The sequence below is a fragment of the Rhamphochromis sp. 'chilingali' genome, assembly GCF_963969265.1.
Source record: "Rhamphochromis sp. 'chilingali' genome assembly, chromosome: 16".
Classification (NCBI taxonomy): domain Eukaryota; kingdom Metazoa; phylum Chordata; class Actinopteri; order Cichliformes; family Cichlidae; genus Rhamphochromis; species Rhamphochromis sp. 'chilingali'.
In genome coordinates, this window is record NC_137943.1 from 12,005,321 (window position 1) to 12,022,429 (window position 17,109).

A 17,109-nucleotide genomic window follows, 5' to 3' on the forward strand; every position below is an offset into this window, starting at 1 on the left:
TTTTTTTATACATGTGTACCGTAGTGCTGATTTACTCTTTAATCTCTGGACTCATAATAACACAAGAAGATGCTAAGCTATCCTCCATGTTAGCCTTGTTACCTGATTGTGCAGCCCCCTAACAGTCTAATCTGCTTCCACCTCTCTTCTCTTTCATTTCTTTATTTCCTCCTCCTTCCCACAACAGCTTGTTCAATATTCAGGTGTATACCAGTGGAGGTGACTCTTTAAACACAGGTGACCTCAGTAGCAGTGGCGGCAGCAATCAGACAACATCCAGACCTCAAACTTTTCTCAGTCAGGTTACCATGGCGACAGCGCCTCCTCCTCCTCCTCTTCCTCTTCAGCCGCCACGGGCGACAGTTGGCCGCGCAGCTCCTCCTTTCCCCTCCATGCCCACCCTCTCACCCCCTCCCATGGGTTCATCTGCAGCGAGCGGCCGACCCCCGCAGCAGGCGGCACATGCAGAGACGCAGGACAAGGGCACAAAGAAAGGTTTCGTTCCGCCCATGACGCCTCGGCCGCTCCTAATCCAAGGTGTTACACTGCACTGATATACTGGCAGGTTGACGCTGCGCTCACTGTGTAGGAGCTCTTTAAATACAGCTCATATAGCTTCTGTAAAGTGTTGCAGCTCATCAACATGCCAATGTCTGGCCATGGTAGCAGCTGCCATGGTGTATTTGGGTGTGATGAGGTGAGCTCTGCCCATTGATTGCTCCAGTGTAATGAAACATACTGGTCACTAGGTGGTGAATAGTAGACGCAGTGGACAGGAACAATAGAGGCCATTTTAACCCATTGTAGTCTGCAAAGAATCAGCAGATTCTCTTTCGTCACAAATGTACAACACTACCAAATGCTGCATATTCAATTCAATGTGTAATTGTTTCAATGAAAATCTTGCATTAATGAAAATTTATAATGTCTTAAATAATATTGTCATTTCAGGATCTTCTGGATCTGGAGTTTTGCGCCCAGTTTCAGAAATACGTATCCTTTTTCTTGTTCAAATTGACACAATTTGAAGCTGTTAGGTAGTGTCTGAATCAAAGTGATGTTTCCTAAAACCTGTTACACAGCATTTAAGTTCAGATCTGTCTTCAGTGAGTTTCCCTTTTTCAATTACGTTCAGTCCAAAGCTCTGGATGATGTAAGCATTTGTTTGTAAATCTGCATACACAGAAATCATGAAAAACACATCTGGTTAAATGTAAATTTACACCTGTGTAAATGTAAACTACCCCTGGCACTGTGTCCTCCAGTGTATGTGTGTTTGGTCTGTCTGCAGGTTCTTTATACAAATAAAAACTTTGTGGCCTGTGCTCCGACTGGATCTGGTAAAACAGTGCTGTTTGAGCTGGCAATCATTCGCCTGCTAATGGAGACACCAGAGCCCTGGAGAGATGTCAAAGCTGTATATAGTGAGCATGCAGTATTATTGGCTATAAGCTGCTAAATCCCACTGCTCATTCACATTTATTCAGTGCTTTGAAATGGCACACCTAGCTATAATCACACACAGGGGCTTTGAATATGTGTGTTACTTTCACCATGTTCTGATTATTTTACTCCAATAATTTTTGGGGGGAGGATTTTTGACTTATGAAGCTCTCGTATAAAGAATCCATTGTTTGTTTTCACCAGTGGCCCCTATCAAAGCTCTCTGCAGTCAGTGCTTTGAGAGCTGGAAAAAGAAGTTTAGTCCTCTGGGGCTGACCTGCAAGGAGCTGACTGGTGACACAGAGATCGATGACTTCTTTGAGATTCAGGACTCCCACATCATCCTGACCACACCTGTATGTGACAATATGAAGCAGCATAATTATGCAAATGCAAAATAAAGGGTAGAAAAGGAGGGGAAATGTAAAATAAGATGTTATGTCTTAGTTAAATATTGTTATATTTCTATGCATCATAGATTGATACATGATCATTTATATTTTTAAGGAAAAGTGGGACAGCATGACCCGAAAGTGGAAGGATAACTGTTTGCTGCAGCTAGTTAGGCTCTTCCTTATCGACGAGGTCAGTGTGTTTGTCACATATTTTGCTCACAGAACCGTTTTTGGATGTTACTTCTTGCCTCTTTATTTTCCTGCACAGTGGGGGATGCACTGGCTACTTTGTGTCTTAGGATGGAACATTGCACGATAGCACATAATTAGCCTCTGCCCTCAGCACTTTATTTTACTTGAGGTTATCCATTAAAAATGATGGAACATCTTGTTCCTGGAGTCTGTATTATGGGAGTACACAGACGCTGGCCTAGTTCCTTTAGACTTGCACTCATTTATGTTAATAATAAAACATAAAGATTGATTTTGTATTTTACGTGCATACAAATATCCCTGAGCCGTTTCCACACATGAAAAATATTTTTGTACCAGGTGCATGTCGTGAAGGATGCAACCCGCGGTGCCACGTTGGAAGTGGTGGTGAGCAGGATGAAGGCAGTACACACCTTCAGGACTTCACAGTATCCAGAGGCCAGCCTCTCTATGAGAGTTGTGGCTGTGTCTGCTACCATACCCAATGTATCTGATGTAAGCACCCGCTGTACCTGTTTGCATTGTCTCTCATTTGTAGATCAGTAACTTGTGGATTCTCAAACTTCCTGCTTGTTTTTAGATAGCAGACTGGCTGTCAAATGAGAACGGCCCGGCCATATATCTGGATATGGATGAGAGCCACCGTCCGGTGAAGCTAAGGAAGGTGGTGCTGGGATTCCCCTGTGGTCCAAATCAAACTGAGTTCAAGTTTGATTTGGCACTTAACTACAAGATAGCTAACATCATACAGACGTACGCTGAGCAGAAGCCTGCACTTGTGGTGGGTTGTAAAATGTATCCAAACTGCATGTTGTTTATGCTTTCTTTCTGAACATGACAGAAGATGCAGGTTTTTGGGTTTTTTTTGCCTCATTATCTGAAAATTGTGTCTTGTAGTTTTGCTCTACAAGGAAAGGAACTCAGCAGTCAGCCGCAGTTCTGGCTAAGGATGCTCGATTCATCATGAGCATCGAGCACAAGCAAAGGTTTGATGTTCAATCATCCGCAGTGAAACATCCGCGCACGTGCAAGTTTACAGAGCAGGCTGTTCTGATTGAACTTGTGTGATCTGCTTGACTCTGCAGGTTGATGAAATATGCAAACTCCATTCTCGATTCTAAACTGAGAGGTAAGGTATCTGAAACATGTTATCAGTGGTACTTTTTAAAAGAAAAATGACCTTGGGGCCTCCTTTAGTGGTTTGCAATGTGCTCAGTGATGCTTTGTAGTTTCAGTTTCAACATCCTCTCGACACAAAATAAAGTCTAAAGAAATGAGCTTGAAGAACTTGAATGGCCTGCACAGAACTCACAGATCTCGTTTGTATCTAACTTATGTACGATGAATTGGAGAAAACACATTCAATAATGCAGATGTTGCATTTGGTCATATTTATGTGAGTTTTGACATTGTCGACTGATGATTATGTGACACATTGGTGTATGGCCGAAAAGTAACAAGATGACAAAGACACTTGTAGTGCAGACACAGTGTATATAGAGTGTAATCAAAGGAGCTTGCAAAGAAAAGCGTCTGGACTTCTTTAAGTTGCTTGAAGACGTTTCACCTCTCATCCGAGAAGCTTCTTCAGTTCTAAGGTCAAATGGTGGAGAGTCCCAGATATAAACCTAGTGGGAGTGACCCCCCACAGAGGGACAAAAGGACCCCCTGATGATCCTCTAATCGCCTGAGCCAAGGTGTGAAACTGGGTGTGGGTCCCAATCAGCCAGAGTTTCGGGTGTGTTCATTGTGAAACCTGGCCCCACCTTATCATGCGAATTCCTGAGGTCAGCTGGCCCAGGATGTGAGTGGGCGTTAAGGCGTCTGGGAAGGGATCTCAAAACTGGATTATAGATGGCAGAGAGTTGGTGTCGTAAACCCCCGCCTCTGTTCAAAGATGGTCGCTCACAGTGGACATAGATGGCTTCTTTCACTCCTCTTTCAAACCATCTGTCCTCTCTGTCCAAAATGTGAACATTGGCATCCTCGAAAGTGTCCTTTATCCTTAAGATGCAGATGGACTGCTGAGTCTTGTCCTGTGGAGGTGGCTCTTCTGTGTTGTGCCATGCGCTTGTGAAGTGGCTGTTTGGTCTCTCCAATGTAGAGGTCTGAGCATTCCTCGCTGCACTGTACAGCATACACCACATTGTTAAGTTTGTGTTTTGGCGTTTTGTCTTTCGGGTGAACCAGTTTTTGTCTGAGCGTGTTGCTGGGTCTGAAATTCACCGGGATGTCATGCTTGGAGAAAACTCTCCTGAGTTTCTCTGATACACCGGCTACATAGGGGATGACAATGTTGTTGCGTCTGTCCTTCTTATCCTCCCTCGCTGGTGTCTGGTCTTCTTTTCTGTGCCTCTTTGCTGACTTTAAGAACCCCCATTTAGGATAGCCGCACGTTTTGAGTGCTTCCTTTACATGTGTAAAGGAAGCACTCAAAACGTGCCCCCCCCCCCGAAGAAAATACAGTTTCAGCTAAATAAGCTGACACAACACACTCACTTTCACTGCACACAGACAAATCGTGCTTAACTTGTGTGTAACCCCGTTTATTGAAAACTTTGTGTTTTGAATATGCAATATGTCAAATGTCTAACATAACTTTGTGGTAACTTTGTTTGCGGCCCAGATTTGGTGGCGTTAGGAGTCGGCTACCATCACGCAGGAGTTGACTTGTCTGATCGGAAGTTGATAGAAGAAGCCTTCACTATGGGAGACCTGCCTGTCCTCTGTGAGGCACAGTTTTATCCTGCGCTGTGAAGTAATATGTTACCACACAAGTGTGCAACATGATACTTTTTTTTCCCTGTCACACTGCTGACACAAACAGGAAGGACAAGTACCACAGTAATTGTTTTTGCACATCAGCTCCTTGTACCAATCACAGGGTTGTGTCAAAAATAACTTAGGTTTCTGTACAACAATAAGAAATATTGTTATTTTGATGGTAATAGTATATATATTTAAGATGATATACTTCATTTGTCTTAAAAGTGCTGAAATTGTGTGACAACAGCCAAAATATGAAACGTATCCTGTACAAAAAAGTATCCTACATGAGGAATAGCAGCTAATTAATTTGAACAAAATGCAACAAAACAAAAATGAAATAATTAAAAAAAAACTAGAAACAGAAGCAACAGTGAGAGCTCAGTGAATAAACATTTAAGCAAAAGATAAAATATATTTTTTGGGCAGCACGGTGGCACGGTGGTTAGCACTGTTGCGGCACAGCAAGAAGGTCCTGAGTTCAATTCCAACATCAGGCCGGGGTCTTTCTGTGTGGAGTTTGCATGTTCTCCCCGTGTTTGCGTGGGTTCCCCCCGGATACTCTGGCTTCCTCCCACCGTCCAAAGACATGCAGCTTGTGGGGATAGGTTGATTGGAAAATCCAAATTGCCATTAGGTGTGAATGTGCGAGTGAATGTGAGTGCGAATGGTTGTCTGCATAGGTGAAGACAATAAGGGAGTCACACAGGAAATAACAAGAAGACTAAACACAAAGAGCAGAAAACTCACCGAACGTGAGACGAAAGCAAGACTAGCAGAATAAACCAGAAATACAGGAAATAAACACAACAACAAAGATAACAAAAACTCCATGAATGAATACAAAACTAGACAAATACAAACATTAAGAAAAATATGGAAAACTCAACCCAACGATGCTAGTAATGATAACTCTGGAATAACAGTGAAAAACAAAAAACTCCAACGTCAGGCAGATCCTTAGATCATAACAAACTGAGCACTAGTAGAATAACTTAACCAGTCTTCTGTTTTATTTTATGGTGTCTCAATTTGTGTTTGCTCTCTCCTAGTTACCACCAGGACTTTATCCATGGGGGTAAACCTACCAGCTCACCTGGTGGTGATCAAATCCACCATGCAGTATGTTGCAGGCTCCTGTCAGGAGTACAGCGAGGCAGATCTGCTCCAGATGATAGGCCGTGCTGGAAGACCACAGGCAATGACATGTTTATGACAGAATATAACAGCAATGAATGCATTATTATATTTAGGTTTTATGATGTACTTTCATTTTCATCCTTTCTGCCTCCAGTTTGACACATCTGCTACTGCTGTGATCATGACCAAGATTCAAACCAGAGAGAAGTACCTGAAGCTTATGAATGGGATAGAAGTCATTGAGAGCAGGTAGGACCAGTAGTAATGCTCTCTTTAAAATCCCTTCTGTCTTTTTCTTCTTTTTCTTCATATCGCTCTCTCAAGAGGACACACAGGTGGAACGATCATGGGGTAACACTAGACTCTGTTTCCACAGCTTACACAGCCACCTGGTGGAACACTTGAATGCTGAGATTGTTCTGCAGACTATCAGTGATGTCAAAATGGCTTTGGACTGGATTCGCTCCACCTTCCTTTACATCAGAGCCCTCAAGAACCCCACACACTATGGTTAGAGCCTTCTCCTGTCTTCTGCTTGTTGTTAATCAGCTGTGAGGTCCGTTAATTTTTAAAAAAACCAGTGAGTGTCAGTTTGTCCGCATTTTCATTTCAGGATTCTCTGCCGACCTAGACAGATGTGGAATTGAAGCAAAATTGCAAGGTGGGCCATAGCTGTACTTTTATGAAACTGAAGGTTACTTTTAGAAAAATACAAAAAAATTCAAGCCACAGTAACCCGGCTGCTTAAAGAGGTTTTGTGTTTGCTTGTTTTTTTTGCTCAAATGTAAGTGTCGGATCTGTTCCCTTATTGAAATTTAAGCTATGTACCGTTTCTGTCATCTTCATTAGAACTGTGTCTGAAGAATCTCAACTCTCTGTCCTCTGTTGGGCTGATCTCTATGGATGAGGATATCACCATCAAACCGACAGGTAGATGTTCAGGCTGTTTTCATGTCTTTTTTTGCAGCCAAGTCTAATACTAAAAACTTGAAACTGTTAAGCAATTTATTTCTCTCTTACAGAGGCTGGCAGGTTGATGGCTAGGTACTGCATTGCCTTTGACACCATGAAACAGTTCAGTAAAGTGTCTGGGACTGAAAACCTGTCTGATCTGGTAGGTTTTCTGTACTACGTATTTGATGTAAATGCATTTATTCAAGATTGACTCTATACAGTGTTATCCTTGACATTTTGCAGGAACAGCATGCCTGACCTTGTTCTTTCTCTTGCTGCCTCTCACAACTAAACTAAACTCAGCTAGAGAAAAAATAACCATTATGAGTATTCACCGTCCTTGTATTGTGTGTACAGATTGAGCTGCTGTCAAAGAGCAGAGAGTTCAGTGACATCCAGCTGAGAGTGAATGAGAAAAGGTCCTTGAATGCTTTGAACAGGGACAAAAACAGAGTCACCATCAGGTCAGACACATTTATAGGATGCACAAATGTATGCACAGCATCAAAAACTTTGTTTTATATGGGAAATGCATAACAGGGGGGTGAGATAGACACAAGCCAGTGAAAACTAAATCTTTATGCGTTTTTCCAGGTATCCCATTGACGGAAAGATCAAAACCAGTGAGATGAAAGTAAACTGGTAGGTTTAAAAGAAAGTGTAGTTTTTGATTTTATATTTTTCAGAATTTGCAGTGTTAAAGAATTGTATTACTGATTGTCCATGTACATAAATATTGTGCTTTGTAGTTTGATTCAGGCTCAGTTAAGCTCCATCCCAGTTCAAGATTTTGGACTTACACAGGACACAGCAAAGATCTTCAGGATTGGCATGCGCATCAGCAGATGTACGTTCAGGGAATAAGAAACGTACAAAAGACGAGTTGCCTGTATTCATGTTTTTAAGTTTTGATTTTATTATGATCCCATTCAGGTCTGTCTGAGTTTCTGAGTCAGAGGGTCAAGGCTGTTTTTTCTGCTGTGGTCAACTCCCTGATCCTGGCTAAGTGCTTCAGAGCAAAGCTTTGGGAAAACTCACTCTATGTTTCCAAACAGCTGGAAAAGATAGGTGGATGCCTCTCTATGTTCTTTTTACATTATAAATTGATACAGCATACTGCATTGTAGGTCAACTGCTCATGCAGTAATACTAGAAGAAATATTATTATGCCACAACTGCTGCATAATGGAAATATTAATAAACCAAATATTCTTTCTGTTAGACGTACACTCACTGGACACTTCATTAGGTACACTTTGCTAGTACTGGGTTGAACCACCTTTTGCCTTCATTTCTGTCTTTTATTCTTTATGGCACAGATTCAACAGGGTGCCGTAAACTTTCCTCAGAGATTTTGGTCCATATTGACATAATCACATCACACAGTTGCTGCAGATTTGTCAGCTGACTCTTCTTTTGCATCACATCCCTAAGGTGCTCTATTGGATTAAGATCTGGTGACCCCCGGGGCCATTTGAGTCCAACAAACTCATGTCATGTTCAAAAAAACAGTTTTAGATGATCTGAGCTTTGTGACATGGTGTGTTATCCAGCTGGAAGCAGCCATCAGAGGATGGGTACACTGTGGTCATAAAGGGATTGACATGATCAGCAACAATACTCAGGGAGGCTGTCGTGTTTTAAAGAACTTCAGCCGGTACTGAGGAGCACAAAGAGTGCCAATAAAATGCCACCTCATTACACCCCCCCCCCCCCCCACCCCCACCCCCACCCTACCGTTGATGTCATGTTGCTAATGCCAAATTCTGACCCTGCTTTTTTGAATGTTGCAGTAGAAATTGAGACTCATCAGACCAGATAAAATGTTTCCAGTGCTCTGCATTTTTGTGAGTCCCTCCAGTTTCCTGTTATTCGCTAACAGGAGTGACACCCAGTGTGGTTTTTCAAGGTTCCAGAGATACTCTTCTGCATTCCTTGTTTGTAAAAAGTAGTTATTTGAGTTACAGTTGCCTTCTTATCAGCTCAAAGCAGTCTGCTTATTATTCTTATTCTCCCACTTGCAGCGTCGACCATTTTCTCCCAGAGAACTGGCACTCACTCGCTGGCTCGCTAACTCACGCCCTCTTTTCAGGTCATTCTTTGTAAATCCTAGAGATGGTTATGTGGGAAAATCACAGTACATCAGCAGTTTCTAAAATACTCAGACCAGCCCATCTGCAATCAGCAACCACAGCATGTTCAAAGTCATCATGTTAAATAATGTTGCGGCTAACAAGCAGTTGAACAGGTGTACCTAATAAAGTGACACAATAGGTTATTGTATATTGTCGTTACAGTTTATAGTAATTAAGTAATAACATGGGTTGTTTCAGGCCAAACTCTGTCAACTGCCATGGTGCATGCTGGACTCACCACATTCAGCAAAATAGAGCAAACCAACGCCAGAGAGCTTGAGCTGGTAAGTCTGTGTAATACTTAAAAGTAAAATGCTTTATAATCTGAAGATAATCTAATAATTAATCTAATCTAAATTATCTAAAGCTTTTAATTTGTGTGCTCAGTTTGTTGTTCAGTGGGTGTGTGGTTGACGTGGTACGTTTTGGTTCACATGCGTGTGACTACAAACTTTGGCCAGGTCATGAGGAAGTTGCACCACCCTACACCCACCTACTTTTACCTTCACATGATGCCACTATTTCTTTCACACTTTAGGTTAATGTGAAAAAAACAACTAAAAAAACAAGAGTAGACAACAATACCTAGTTTCTTAACCAAGTATCCTCACAAAACGTGTCCATTTCACGTTTGCCTCTCCAAACCTGAAATGGACACTTGTTCATGCCTGTCCATTTCACGTGGAGAGGCAAAGCGTGAAATGGACACACATGAAGAAGTTGCATTAGTGCATGCTGACATTGCATTATTAGCAGGAAGTAATATATTTAAAGCCAGAAAGTTGGTATTGAGCTAAAAACATAAGTGCATTCCAGTGTCCTTAATCATCTGACTCTATTAAACTAATATGTACGTACACTTAAATGTGTCTGTTTAAACGCTTTCCCATGACTATTTTCATGTTGGCTTTAAAAAAAAAAATCTCCCTCCACTGTTACTGCAGATTACTGCAACTTCTGCATGCTCGTACGTTTCACATTTTGGAGCGACAAAATGTGAAATGGACACGGTGAACTGGTGTGTCTGTTACACACTTGTAGTGATATCAGGTTGATGTTAAATACCAACAACTAAAGGTGAAAGTGTAATTCTGTTTTTTCAAAATCACTCAGTTAATGTTAAGCATCTCCTCAAGCACTTAATGTCTGCTGAAGGTGTTTGGGTGTAACTTTTGCAAACTTTATGTTCAGATTCTCAATAGGCATCCGCCATTTGGAAACCAAATCAGAGAGTCTGTCATACACCTCCCAAAGTATGACGTAATGGTGGAGCAGGTAAATGGCATTGCAAACTATTGTTATCACGGCACAAGGCACAAGCACTTCATATTTGTTGATCTTAAAAAATCTGAAATCATAAATATTTGATCATAAATGTAGTGAAAAATAGAAAAATACACTAAAATTTGATTTTTTTTTTTTTGTGCTGGATGTTTAAACCACATTTACATATTTAATTCTTCATTCTTCATTCTTGGCCTTTGCTCACACGAGAGCTTCAAGAGGGCAGTTAATGTGAATGTGATTTCTTCTGGGCATGGCTACAAAAAATCAAAGGAGATTATTTTGAGCTTTCAGTTAGCCACAGTTCCCTCTTTAATGCGTTTTAGCCAACATAATCTCTTACTTGTTAATATGTAAAATGGCACAGTATACTGTTAGCTTGCTGAAGGTCCAGCATTTAAATTATTTATATTTTCTTGGCTTTTATTTGAAAGCTATTTCAAAATTGTACCTGTTTTCACCCATATCAACACATTTAAGTGTTTATTTCCATGTCTGTTCTGTATCATGTTCCTCTAAAGCTGTTGTGATTTATAGCTTCCAAGGTACAGCAGCACCACAGCAGAGATTGTGCTTAAAGTGAGCCTCAAAAACCAAGCACAGCTGCTGACCAGGAGAGCAGCTCAAGACCACCATTATGCCTCCGTCGTCATCGGAGACGCTGATAATAATGTCGTCTTTCTGCAGAAACTCACGTGAGGATAAAACACCATGTCTTGACTTTCACCTTTTGTAAAAGAAGCCAAAATATGGAACGCCAACATATGCTGTTTGTTTTCCAGGGACGTAATGCTGCTGAAGGGTGGTAGCTGGTCAAAGAAGATTGAGGTGGCGAAGGCTATGAAAGGAGATGAGATCAGTGTGCATCTTATCAGTTCAGAATATGGTAAACCATGGAAGCACATTTACATTGTAACCAAAAAGAGGAAAACAGCAACATCTCATTTGGTTCCAATTTTTTGTATTTTTTTAAATGAAGGTAACAGCTCACTGTGTCCTTTGGTGTATAGACTCTTATACTGGACTGAATATATGTAAGGAGAGGATTTACCATGCGTTTCTTCTGCTGTAGTGGGTCTGGACATCCAGCAGAAGTTCACAGTGTACTACTCTGCAGCTCGAAGATTTGGGACTGAAAATCCACACAACATAACGCAGGATGCCAGGAGACCACAATCGGTGCTGAAACCACTATCAACAAATCAGGCTGCAACTCACAGGGAGAACGGCACATCTGTGGGAGAAGAGAGCAGTTGTAGCTTTGGTACAGATTACTTTTTCATGCTTTATCATGATATAGTTTATAAATATTGTATTTCTTCTGAGGCAAATGCATATTTTGTTTGTTGATACATTTTTTTCAGACTTCAAATGTTATATTTTTTAAACTTTTTAAATGTTCTTTTGCAGATATGGGCAATAAAAGACATTGCAACCACTTCTGCAAAAACAAGGCTTTCTGTGCCCATGACTGTTGTGAGTATGATGCATTTTATGAATCTGTCTGTGCAGAGGTCCTTCCTGCCACAGCGTGCCAACAGTGTTCATGCATGTCCTCCCAAGGTAAAGTAGGTGTTACTGTGACAAGAAAGAGGTCAGCAAACCAAGAAACCAGTTTCACTTCATATTTGAAAGACCTGAGGAGCCGATGTGACACATTTGCGCCGACCCCTGTTAAGCGACTCAAAGTGAGCAAAATACCATATCTGAACCCACATCTCATACTTTCAGTAGCTTTATCTAGACTTTTAAATGTGTTGTGTGTCTGAGGGTGTGCTATATCCAAGCAATCTCAATAGGTCATAAACAGTACAGCAGAATAACATTGTATTATGTTCTTACTCCTAAAAAACTGCAGAAGCTGACCAGTCACCAGTAGTTACAATAAAACAATTAAAAGAAATTTCAGTCAAGTATGGAAGTTGCAAATAAAAAAAGATATGCACTATCCACATGGCAGACTTACATATATGTCCTATTATAAGAATAGGACGTATATGCAATGTAAACAATCCTTATTGTGGATTTATAAGTGGAAATTGTTTAGTAGCAATAAGGGACACTGAAACATATATAATGCACATAGTATGTGCATTAAAGTTGTATTTGGCATACAGAAAATACAATTATACAAAAAAGAAAGTCTTTACAGCTATTTACAAAACTGAGGTACTAACGCCAGACACACACACAAGGTTATACTTGCAAATTACTGGGCACAGACACTCTATCAAAATAACGAATCAAAAACACATGCTCTTTGTTGGATGGCGGAGGCTAGTAGAGAGGGGGGCCAGGTGGCTGTCATCTGGTAGTTAAGTACTGGAGGTGATCAACCAATTATCCAATCCCAAGACAGGAAGAGACTCCACCCAGCTACTCAGCAGGCACGCCCAGGTGTCCACCTCCTAAGAGAGAAAGGGGAAAAAACCCACAGCCATCCTCTGGTGGGAGGAGTCGCACATAACACAAACACTGACAACCTTGGATCATAACACTAGTGTATTTAGAAAAAATCAGAATGTTAGATTTTTAAATCACCAAATATCAGTATCGATCTTAAAAATCCAATAAGTCGAGCTCTAAAACTTCTACTTTACAGCGTTGTTTCATTTCTCCTGCCACAGTCTTTCGATCAGCTTGAGGCCTGGACTTTGACTGGGCCATTACTACGCCTTGGCGTAGATTTGCTGCTGTGGTTCTGTTTTGTTTTGATCGCGCATGACCCAATTTCAGCCAGGCTTCAGCTGGAGACAGATGGCTTCACATATGAGTTTAGAACAAGTTTGGTATACAGAGGAGTTCATGGTGGACTCAATGACTGCAAGGTGCCCAAGTCTTGTGGCTATAAGACAAACCCAAATCATCACTTCTCCACCAACATGCTTGACAGTTGGTTTACAGTGTTTATGCTGATATGCTTGATGATTGTGTTGCTGTGCACTATGGAAAACTTTGATCTTGTCTGTCCAGAGGACATTGTTCTAGAAGTCTTGTAGTTTGTTCAGGGACAATTTTGCATACCTAAGCTGTGCTGCCATGTTCTTTTTATAGAGAAGAGGCTTCCTCCTGGAAATCCTTCCAAGCACACTGCACTTGTTCAGTCTTTTTTTGTAATTGTACTCCCATGATCTTCAATGTTTAACATGCTAACTGAGGCCTGTTTTTGTTCTTTCTCTGAACACTGCATGATCTAATCTTGGGGTGAATTTGAGAATATTGTGGCATTGTGTTAACACACACATAAATGCTCCATGCCAGTAAACTGCCAAAAAGTTTGCTTTTATAGAGGCGCTCACACTTGCTGATGATCAGTTAATTAACTGTATTGGATTAGCAGCTGCTAATTACCCTTTATGATGGTTTTATTAAGTATAAAATATAAAATATTTCGAAGCTCATTCAGTCCAAAGTTCCCTAGGCAGATATACTCTGTGTATAACTATGAGGGCATAAGCATTGTTTTGGGTTTCTGTAATATTTTGCACCAAAATAACTAATTATAGAAAATGGCATATATATATTTTTTGTAAAGAAAACCGTCTTCTGCACACGGCGGGCACGTTGTCTGTATTCCTGAGCTAATTAATAATATGGGTGATGTTCTGTTTTATTTCTTTAGATGAAAATGGCTGAGGAGCCTGTGTCGCTCAGCATGCAAAGGTTTGCTTACAAACCCAAAGAGATGCTTCCACCCCCTTCATGGTACACACAGCCACACTGAAATTACAGATTTATCTTGATTCTTATGTGCAAACATGTTAATAGTTTCCTTAAAAGAAAAGCTGAACATTAGATTCTCAACAATCATGAGCAAAGACGCACTTGGCTCACATTACTTTCAAGCTTGGTTTTTTTCCATCTGAAGGAATAAAGAAAATCTCTGTAAAGCTTCAGTGAGACCTCAGTCTGGGACTGACTTGGCAAGTGAAGCTCAACTACCTGACGTAGAAAGCCTGAATGACCTTGACGGAGGTAAACGAGTGACATGACTAAGCTCCACATATTCCTTAACATTTGAATGTCACTTCTATCATATCTTCTTTGTGTCACGTGTTATATCATATATCATTGATATGTTATATCATCAGCTGTTTTCTTTCTTTTTATTTTTTGAGATTATGATGACTATTATGTGGAGGACATGTACACAACGATGGGAGGGCCTTCCCAAAACGCTGCTGCAGCTCATCCTCACCATCAAAGTATTGTTAAATAACTTCAAACTCAGTAGCAGACGGACCATCCTGTTGGTTCACATGTTTTTGTTCTGCTCAGCTTTAAGTTCTGCTCAGAGGAGGTCCAAGTGCAGACAATTGTTATATGGACTGTAGTAACAAAATAAAACATATTAATTAAGTCAGACATACTCAGGAACAGGTTTATTCAGCATACACAAGATTAAATGGTAGACTTAACGAGTATCACCCAACCACGGTCAGCTTTGAAATCAATAGCTGCGTGGGAGATGGAAGAATCTAAAAAGATATTAGATAGATATTATTTTTCAAGTTGAATTTATAAATGCACACAGTTGAGAAGGATTTGATGATGTGACCATGCTTTTATCTTCCTCTGTGTTGAGGTTCCTCGTTGTGGATGACCACAGATATGAGTGTTGGGAGTCAGGACTCTCAACAGGATCTAAACCAGGTCAATATAACCAGCACGGGTCACTCAAAGAGCTCCACCGCACTGCCAGAACAGGCTGCTCTCTGCAAAAATACTTCATCCCTCCAGATACCGACTGTCAACTTTGACCTTGGAAACGAGTGGGATGACTGGGGCGATTTTGATGATGATAATCTGATCCATGCCAGCGAGCCAGCACTGACTTCATACACAACTGCACAACCTCAAATTCAGCAGTGTGGTGAAAACCGCACACCAGGTAGAGTGAACTGAAAATCAGCTTTTCACACATTTCAGTCATTAGGACTTCACTGTGACATGAACACAGTGATGTTTTAATATCACTGGATACCCTTAAGCACACATGCCCATGTGGGATTATACGTCAGATGTTCTTATGGTTTAATTAACACTATACATATGTCTTTATGTAGGCTATGTTACAGCTTCAGCACCAGTATTACTCAGCCACTCACACATCAAACCTTCCATAACCGCTGTGACTACACCACTGAGGTAAGACCACAACCTTATGCACCATTAACCAACAAGTAAGGTATAACCAGGAAGCCAGGAACCAGAAACTGTGTGACATACTGTATGTGTAGTGAGATAGTACCAGTAACCGTTAGAAAATTTGTCATATTTGCAGACTCCAGTTGTTGATCCTGGATTTTCTAAAAGTAAAAGCTTTCATGTTCCCTTCCGTTGGAAACAGCTCCCAGTTTGGATTCAGGAGACAGCCGCCCTCTCTTTTCTATTCTTTTAGTTTTAGTCGATTAAAAATCGTAATAGTGTAGATTAAATCTAAAGTAAAATACAAGTGTCAAAGTTTATAGTTTTTACACAATTTACAATGACAACTTGATATCACATGCAAAAAGTGTCTATTCTTCTCTTTTGTCGCATTGTCATGAGAAACAAGGAGCATGGAAGATGGTTGGACTGTTTAATAACAATACATGTGTAATAAATGTTTTTCATGATTATTTCAGGTTGACTTCAACAAATGTCAGTCCTGAAATCAAAAAAGCGGGACCCTCACCAGTCAGCCGGACATTCACACCACAGAAGAGAATCACACCCAAGTGGAATCCAAAAGTGCATGTATGTGCACACGCGGGAATGTGCACATGTCTATTTGTGCAGTTAGTTGTTATATGTAAAAACACTGAGAACACCATTTTCTGTCTGTTGACATCTTTTAGTTATCTATTATCTATTTAACTGTCTATTTATTCAGTTAGTACAGTAAAGCTCATACTTGTGCTATTTTTCAGTTAATGGTTCTAACCTCACCTTTCTCAAATGTAACAGCCAGCAGCCAAGCTAATGTGCAGACATGAATCATGGCTCTATTTCTTTTTGTTGTGCAGAGGCCAAATATTTTCAGTGAGGAAACCACTATAAAAACATCATTAGAACTTCTAAAACAGCCCGAGGAGGCAAAAGTGACTAGGAGATTGGATTTCTTTTCAGCATTGAGTGCCCCACCCAACGCCAGCTCATCTCTCAATAGAAGGTAAAAAAGTGGCCTTGATTCACACCTATTGCATGTTTTCTCAGCAAATAAAAAAAGTGATCCTATATGCAGGGGATATGGGATAAGCATACTTCCTTACAGGATTAATAAATACCCTTTTTCCTTTTTTCCCCCTTTTGCATATAACACCAGCAGCAAAGAGGAAGATGCTTTTGTTGGCATTTTTGATGGAATATTTTAGAAGTACTGGTGGACACACTCTGATATAAACATGTCCCTAATGTAAGGTTCTTTCTGTTTCCTGTGAGATTTTCACCTGGAGTTATATATTGTTGCATTGTTCATTCTTATTTTGTATTGTAAATGAAACAAGTTCAAAAGGGTTTTTTGATGTGATTGTATTTATGTGCGCTGTTTACTTAATAAAGCCTGCGTTCACCGGAGGATTCAGTGGAGTCTTTGGGTAATTTCTCAATGTGTGAACTCACTTGTAGACTAATTACAAGAAGTTTTGTGACAACTGTCTAGTATCATAGGTGTGTATTCAAAGACTGCCATTCAAGTTGTTGCGTACTCCAGTGAAAGTATTAATTTCAACTTAATGCAAAGGAATACGTTCACATGTCTCTACATATAAATCTTGTTGCATGGTGGTGCAAAAATA

At 40.5% G+C, this 17,109-nt stretch overlaps 1 protein-coding gene across 5 annotated transcripts; it reads left to right on the forward strand.

The window, feature by feature from the left end:
- Positions 1–271: 271 nt before the first annotated feature.
- hfm1 (helicase for meiosis 1) lies at positions 272–16,991 on the forward strand. 5 transcript variants are annotated; one of them, XM_080862075.1, is made up of 36 exons: positions 272–537; positions 952–993; positions 1,083–1,153; positions 1,292–1,424; positions 1,648–1,799; positions 1,951–2,028; positions 2,391–2,546; positions 2,632–2,832; positions 2,949–3,037; positions 3,137–3,180; positions 4,678–4,779; positions 5,870–6,015; positions 6,112–6,206; positions 6,334–6,467; positions 6,571–6,618; positions 6,807–6,887; positions 6,980–7,071; positions 7,269–7,375; positions 7,506–7,553; positions 7,661–7,758; positions 7,845–7,979; positions 9,245–9,330; positions 10,238–10,321; positions 10,868–11,025; positions 11,113–11,216; positions 11,403–11,594; positions 11,741–11,806; positions 11,894–12,018; positions 13,953–14,035; positions 14,199–14,305; positions 14,449–14,535; positions 14,916–15,221; positions 15,397–15,478; positions 15,958–16,069; positions 16,339–16,484; positions 16,638–16,991. In XM_080862075.1, the coding sequence occupies exons 1-36, from the start codon at positions 309–311 to the stop codon at positions 16,684–16,686; spliced, it is 4,068 nt and encodes a 1,355-aa protein (XP_080718201.1). In that variant the 5' UTR covers positions 272–308; the 3' UTR covers positions 16,687–16,991. The 5 variants fall into 5 exon arrangements, with proteins under 5 accessions (XP_080718201.1, XP_080718202.1, XP_080718203.1 ...); XM_080862076.1 differs by having other exon boundaries at positions 16,641–16,991; XM_080862077.1 differs by lacking the exon at positions 14,449–14,535.
- The last annotated feature ends 118 nt before the right edge of the window (positions 16,992–17,109 follow it).

Coding starts and splice junctions, on each gene's coding strand:
- hfm1 (XM_080862075.1), top strand. CDS start 309: ATGGCGACAGCGCCTCCTCCTCCTCCTCTTCCTCTTCAGCCGCCACGG. Junction 7,759..7,844: donor TGGCATGCGCATCAGCAGAT/GTACGTTCAGGG, acceptor GATCCCATTCAG/GTCTGTCTGAGTTTCTGAGT. Junction 11,595..11,740: donor AGAGAGCAGTTGTAGCTTTG/GTACAGATTACT, acceptor GTTCTTTTGCAG/ATATGGGCAATAAAAGACAT.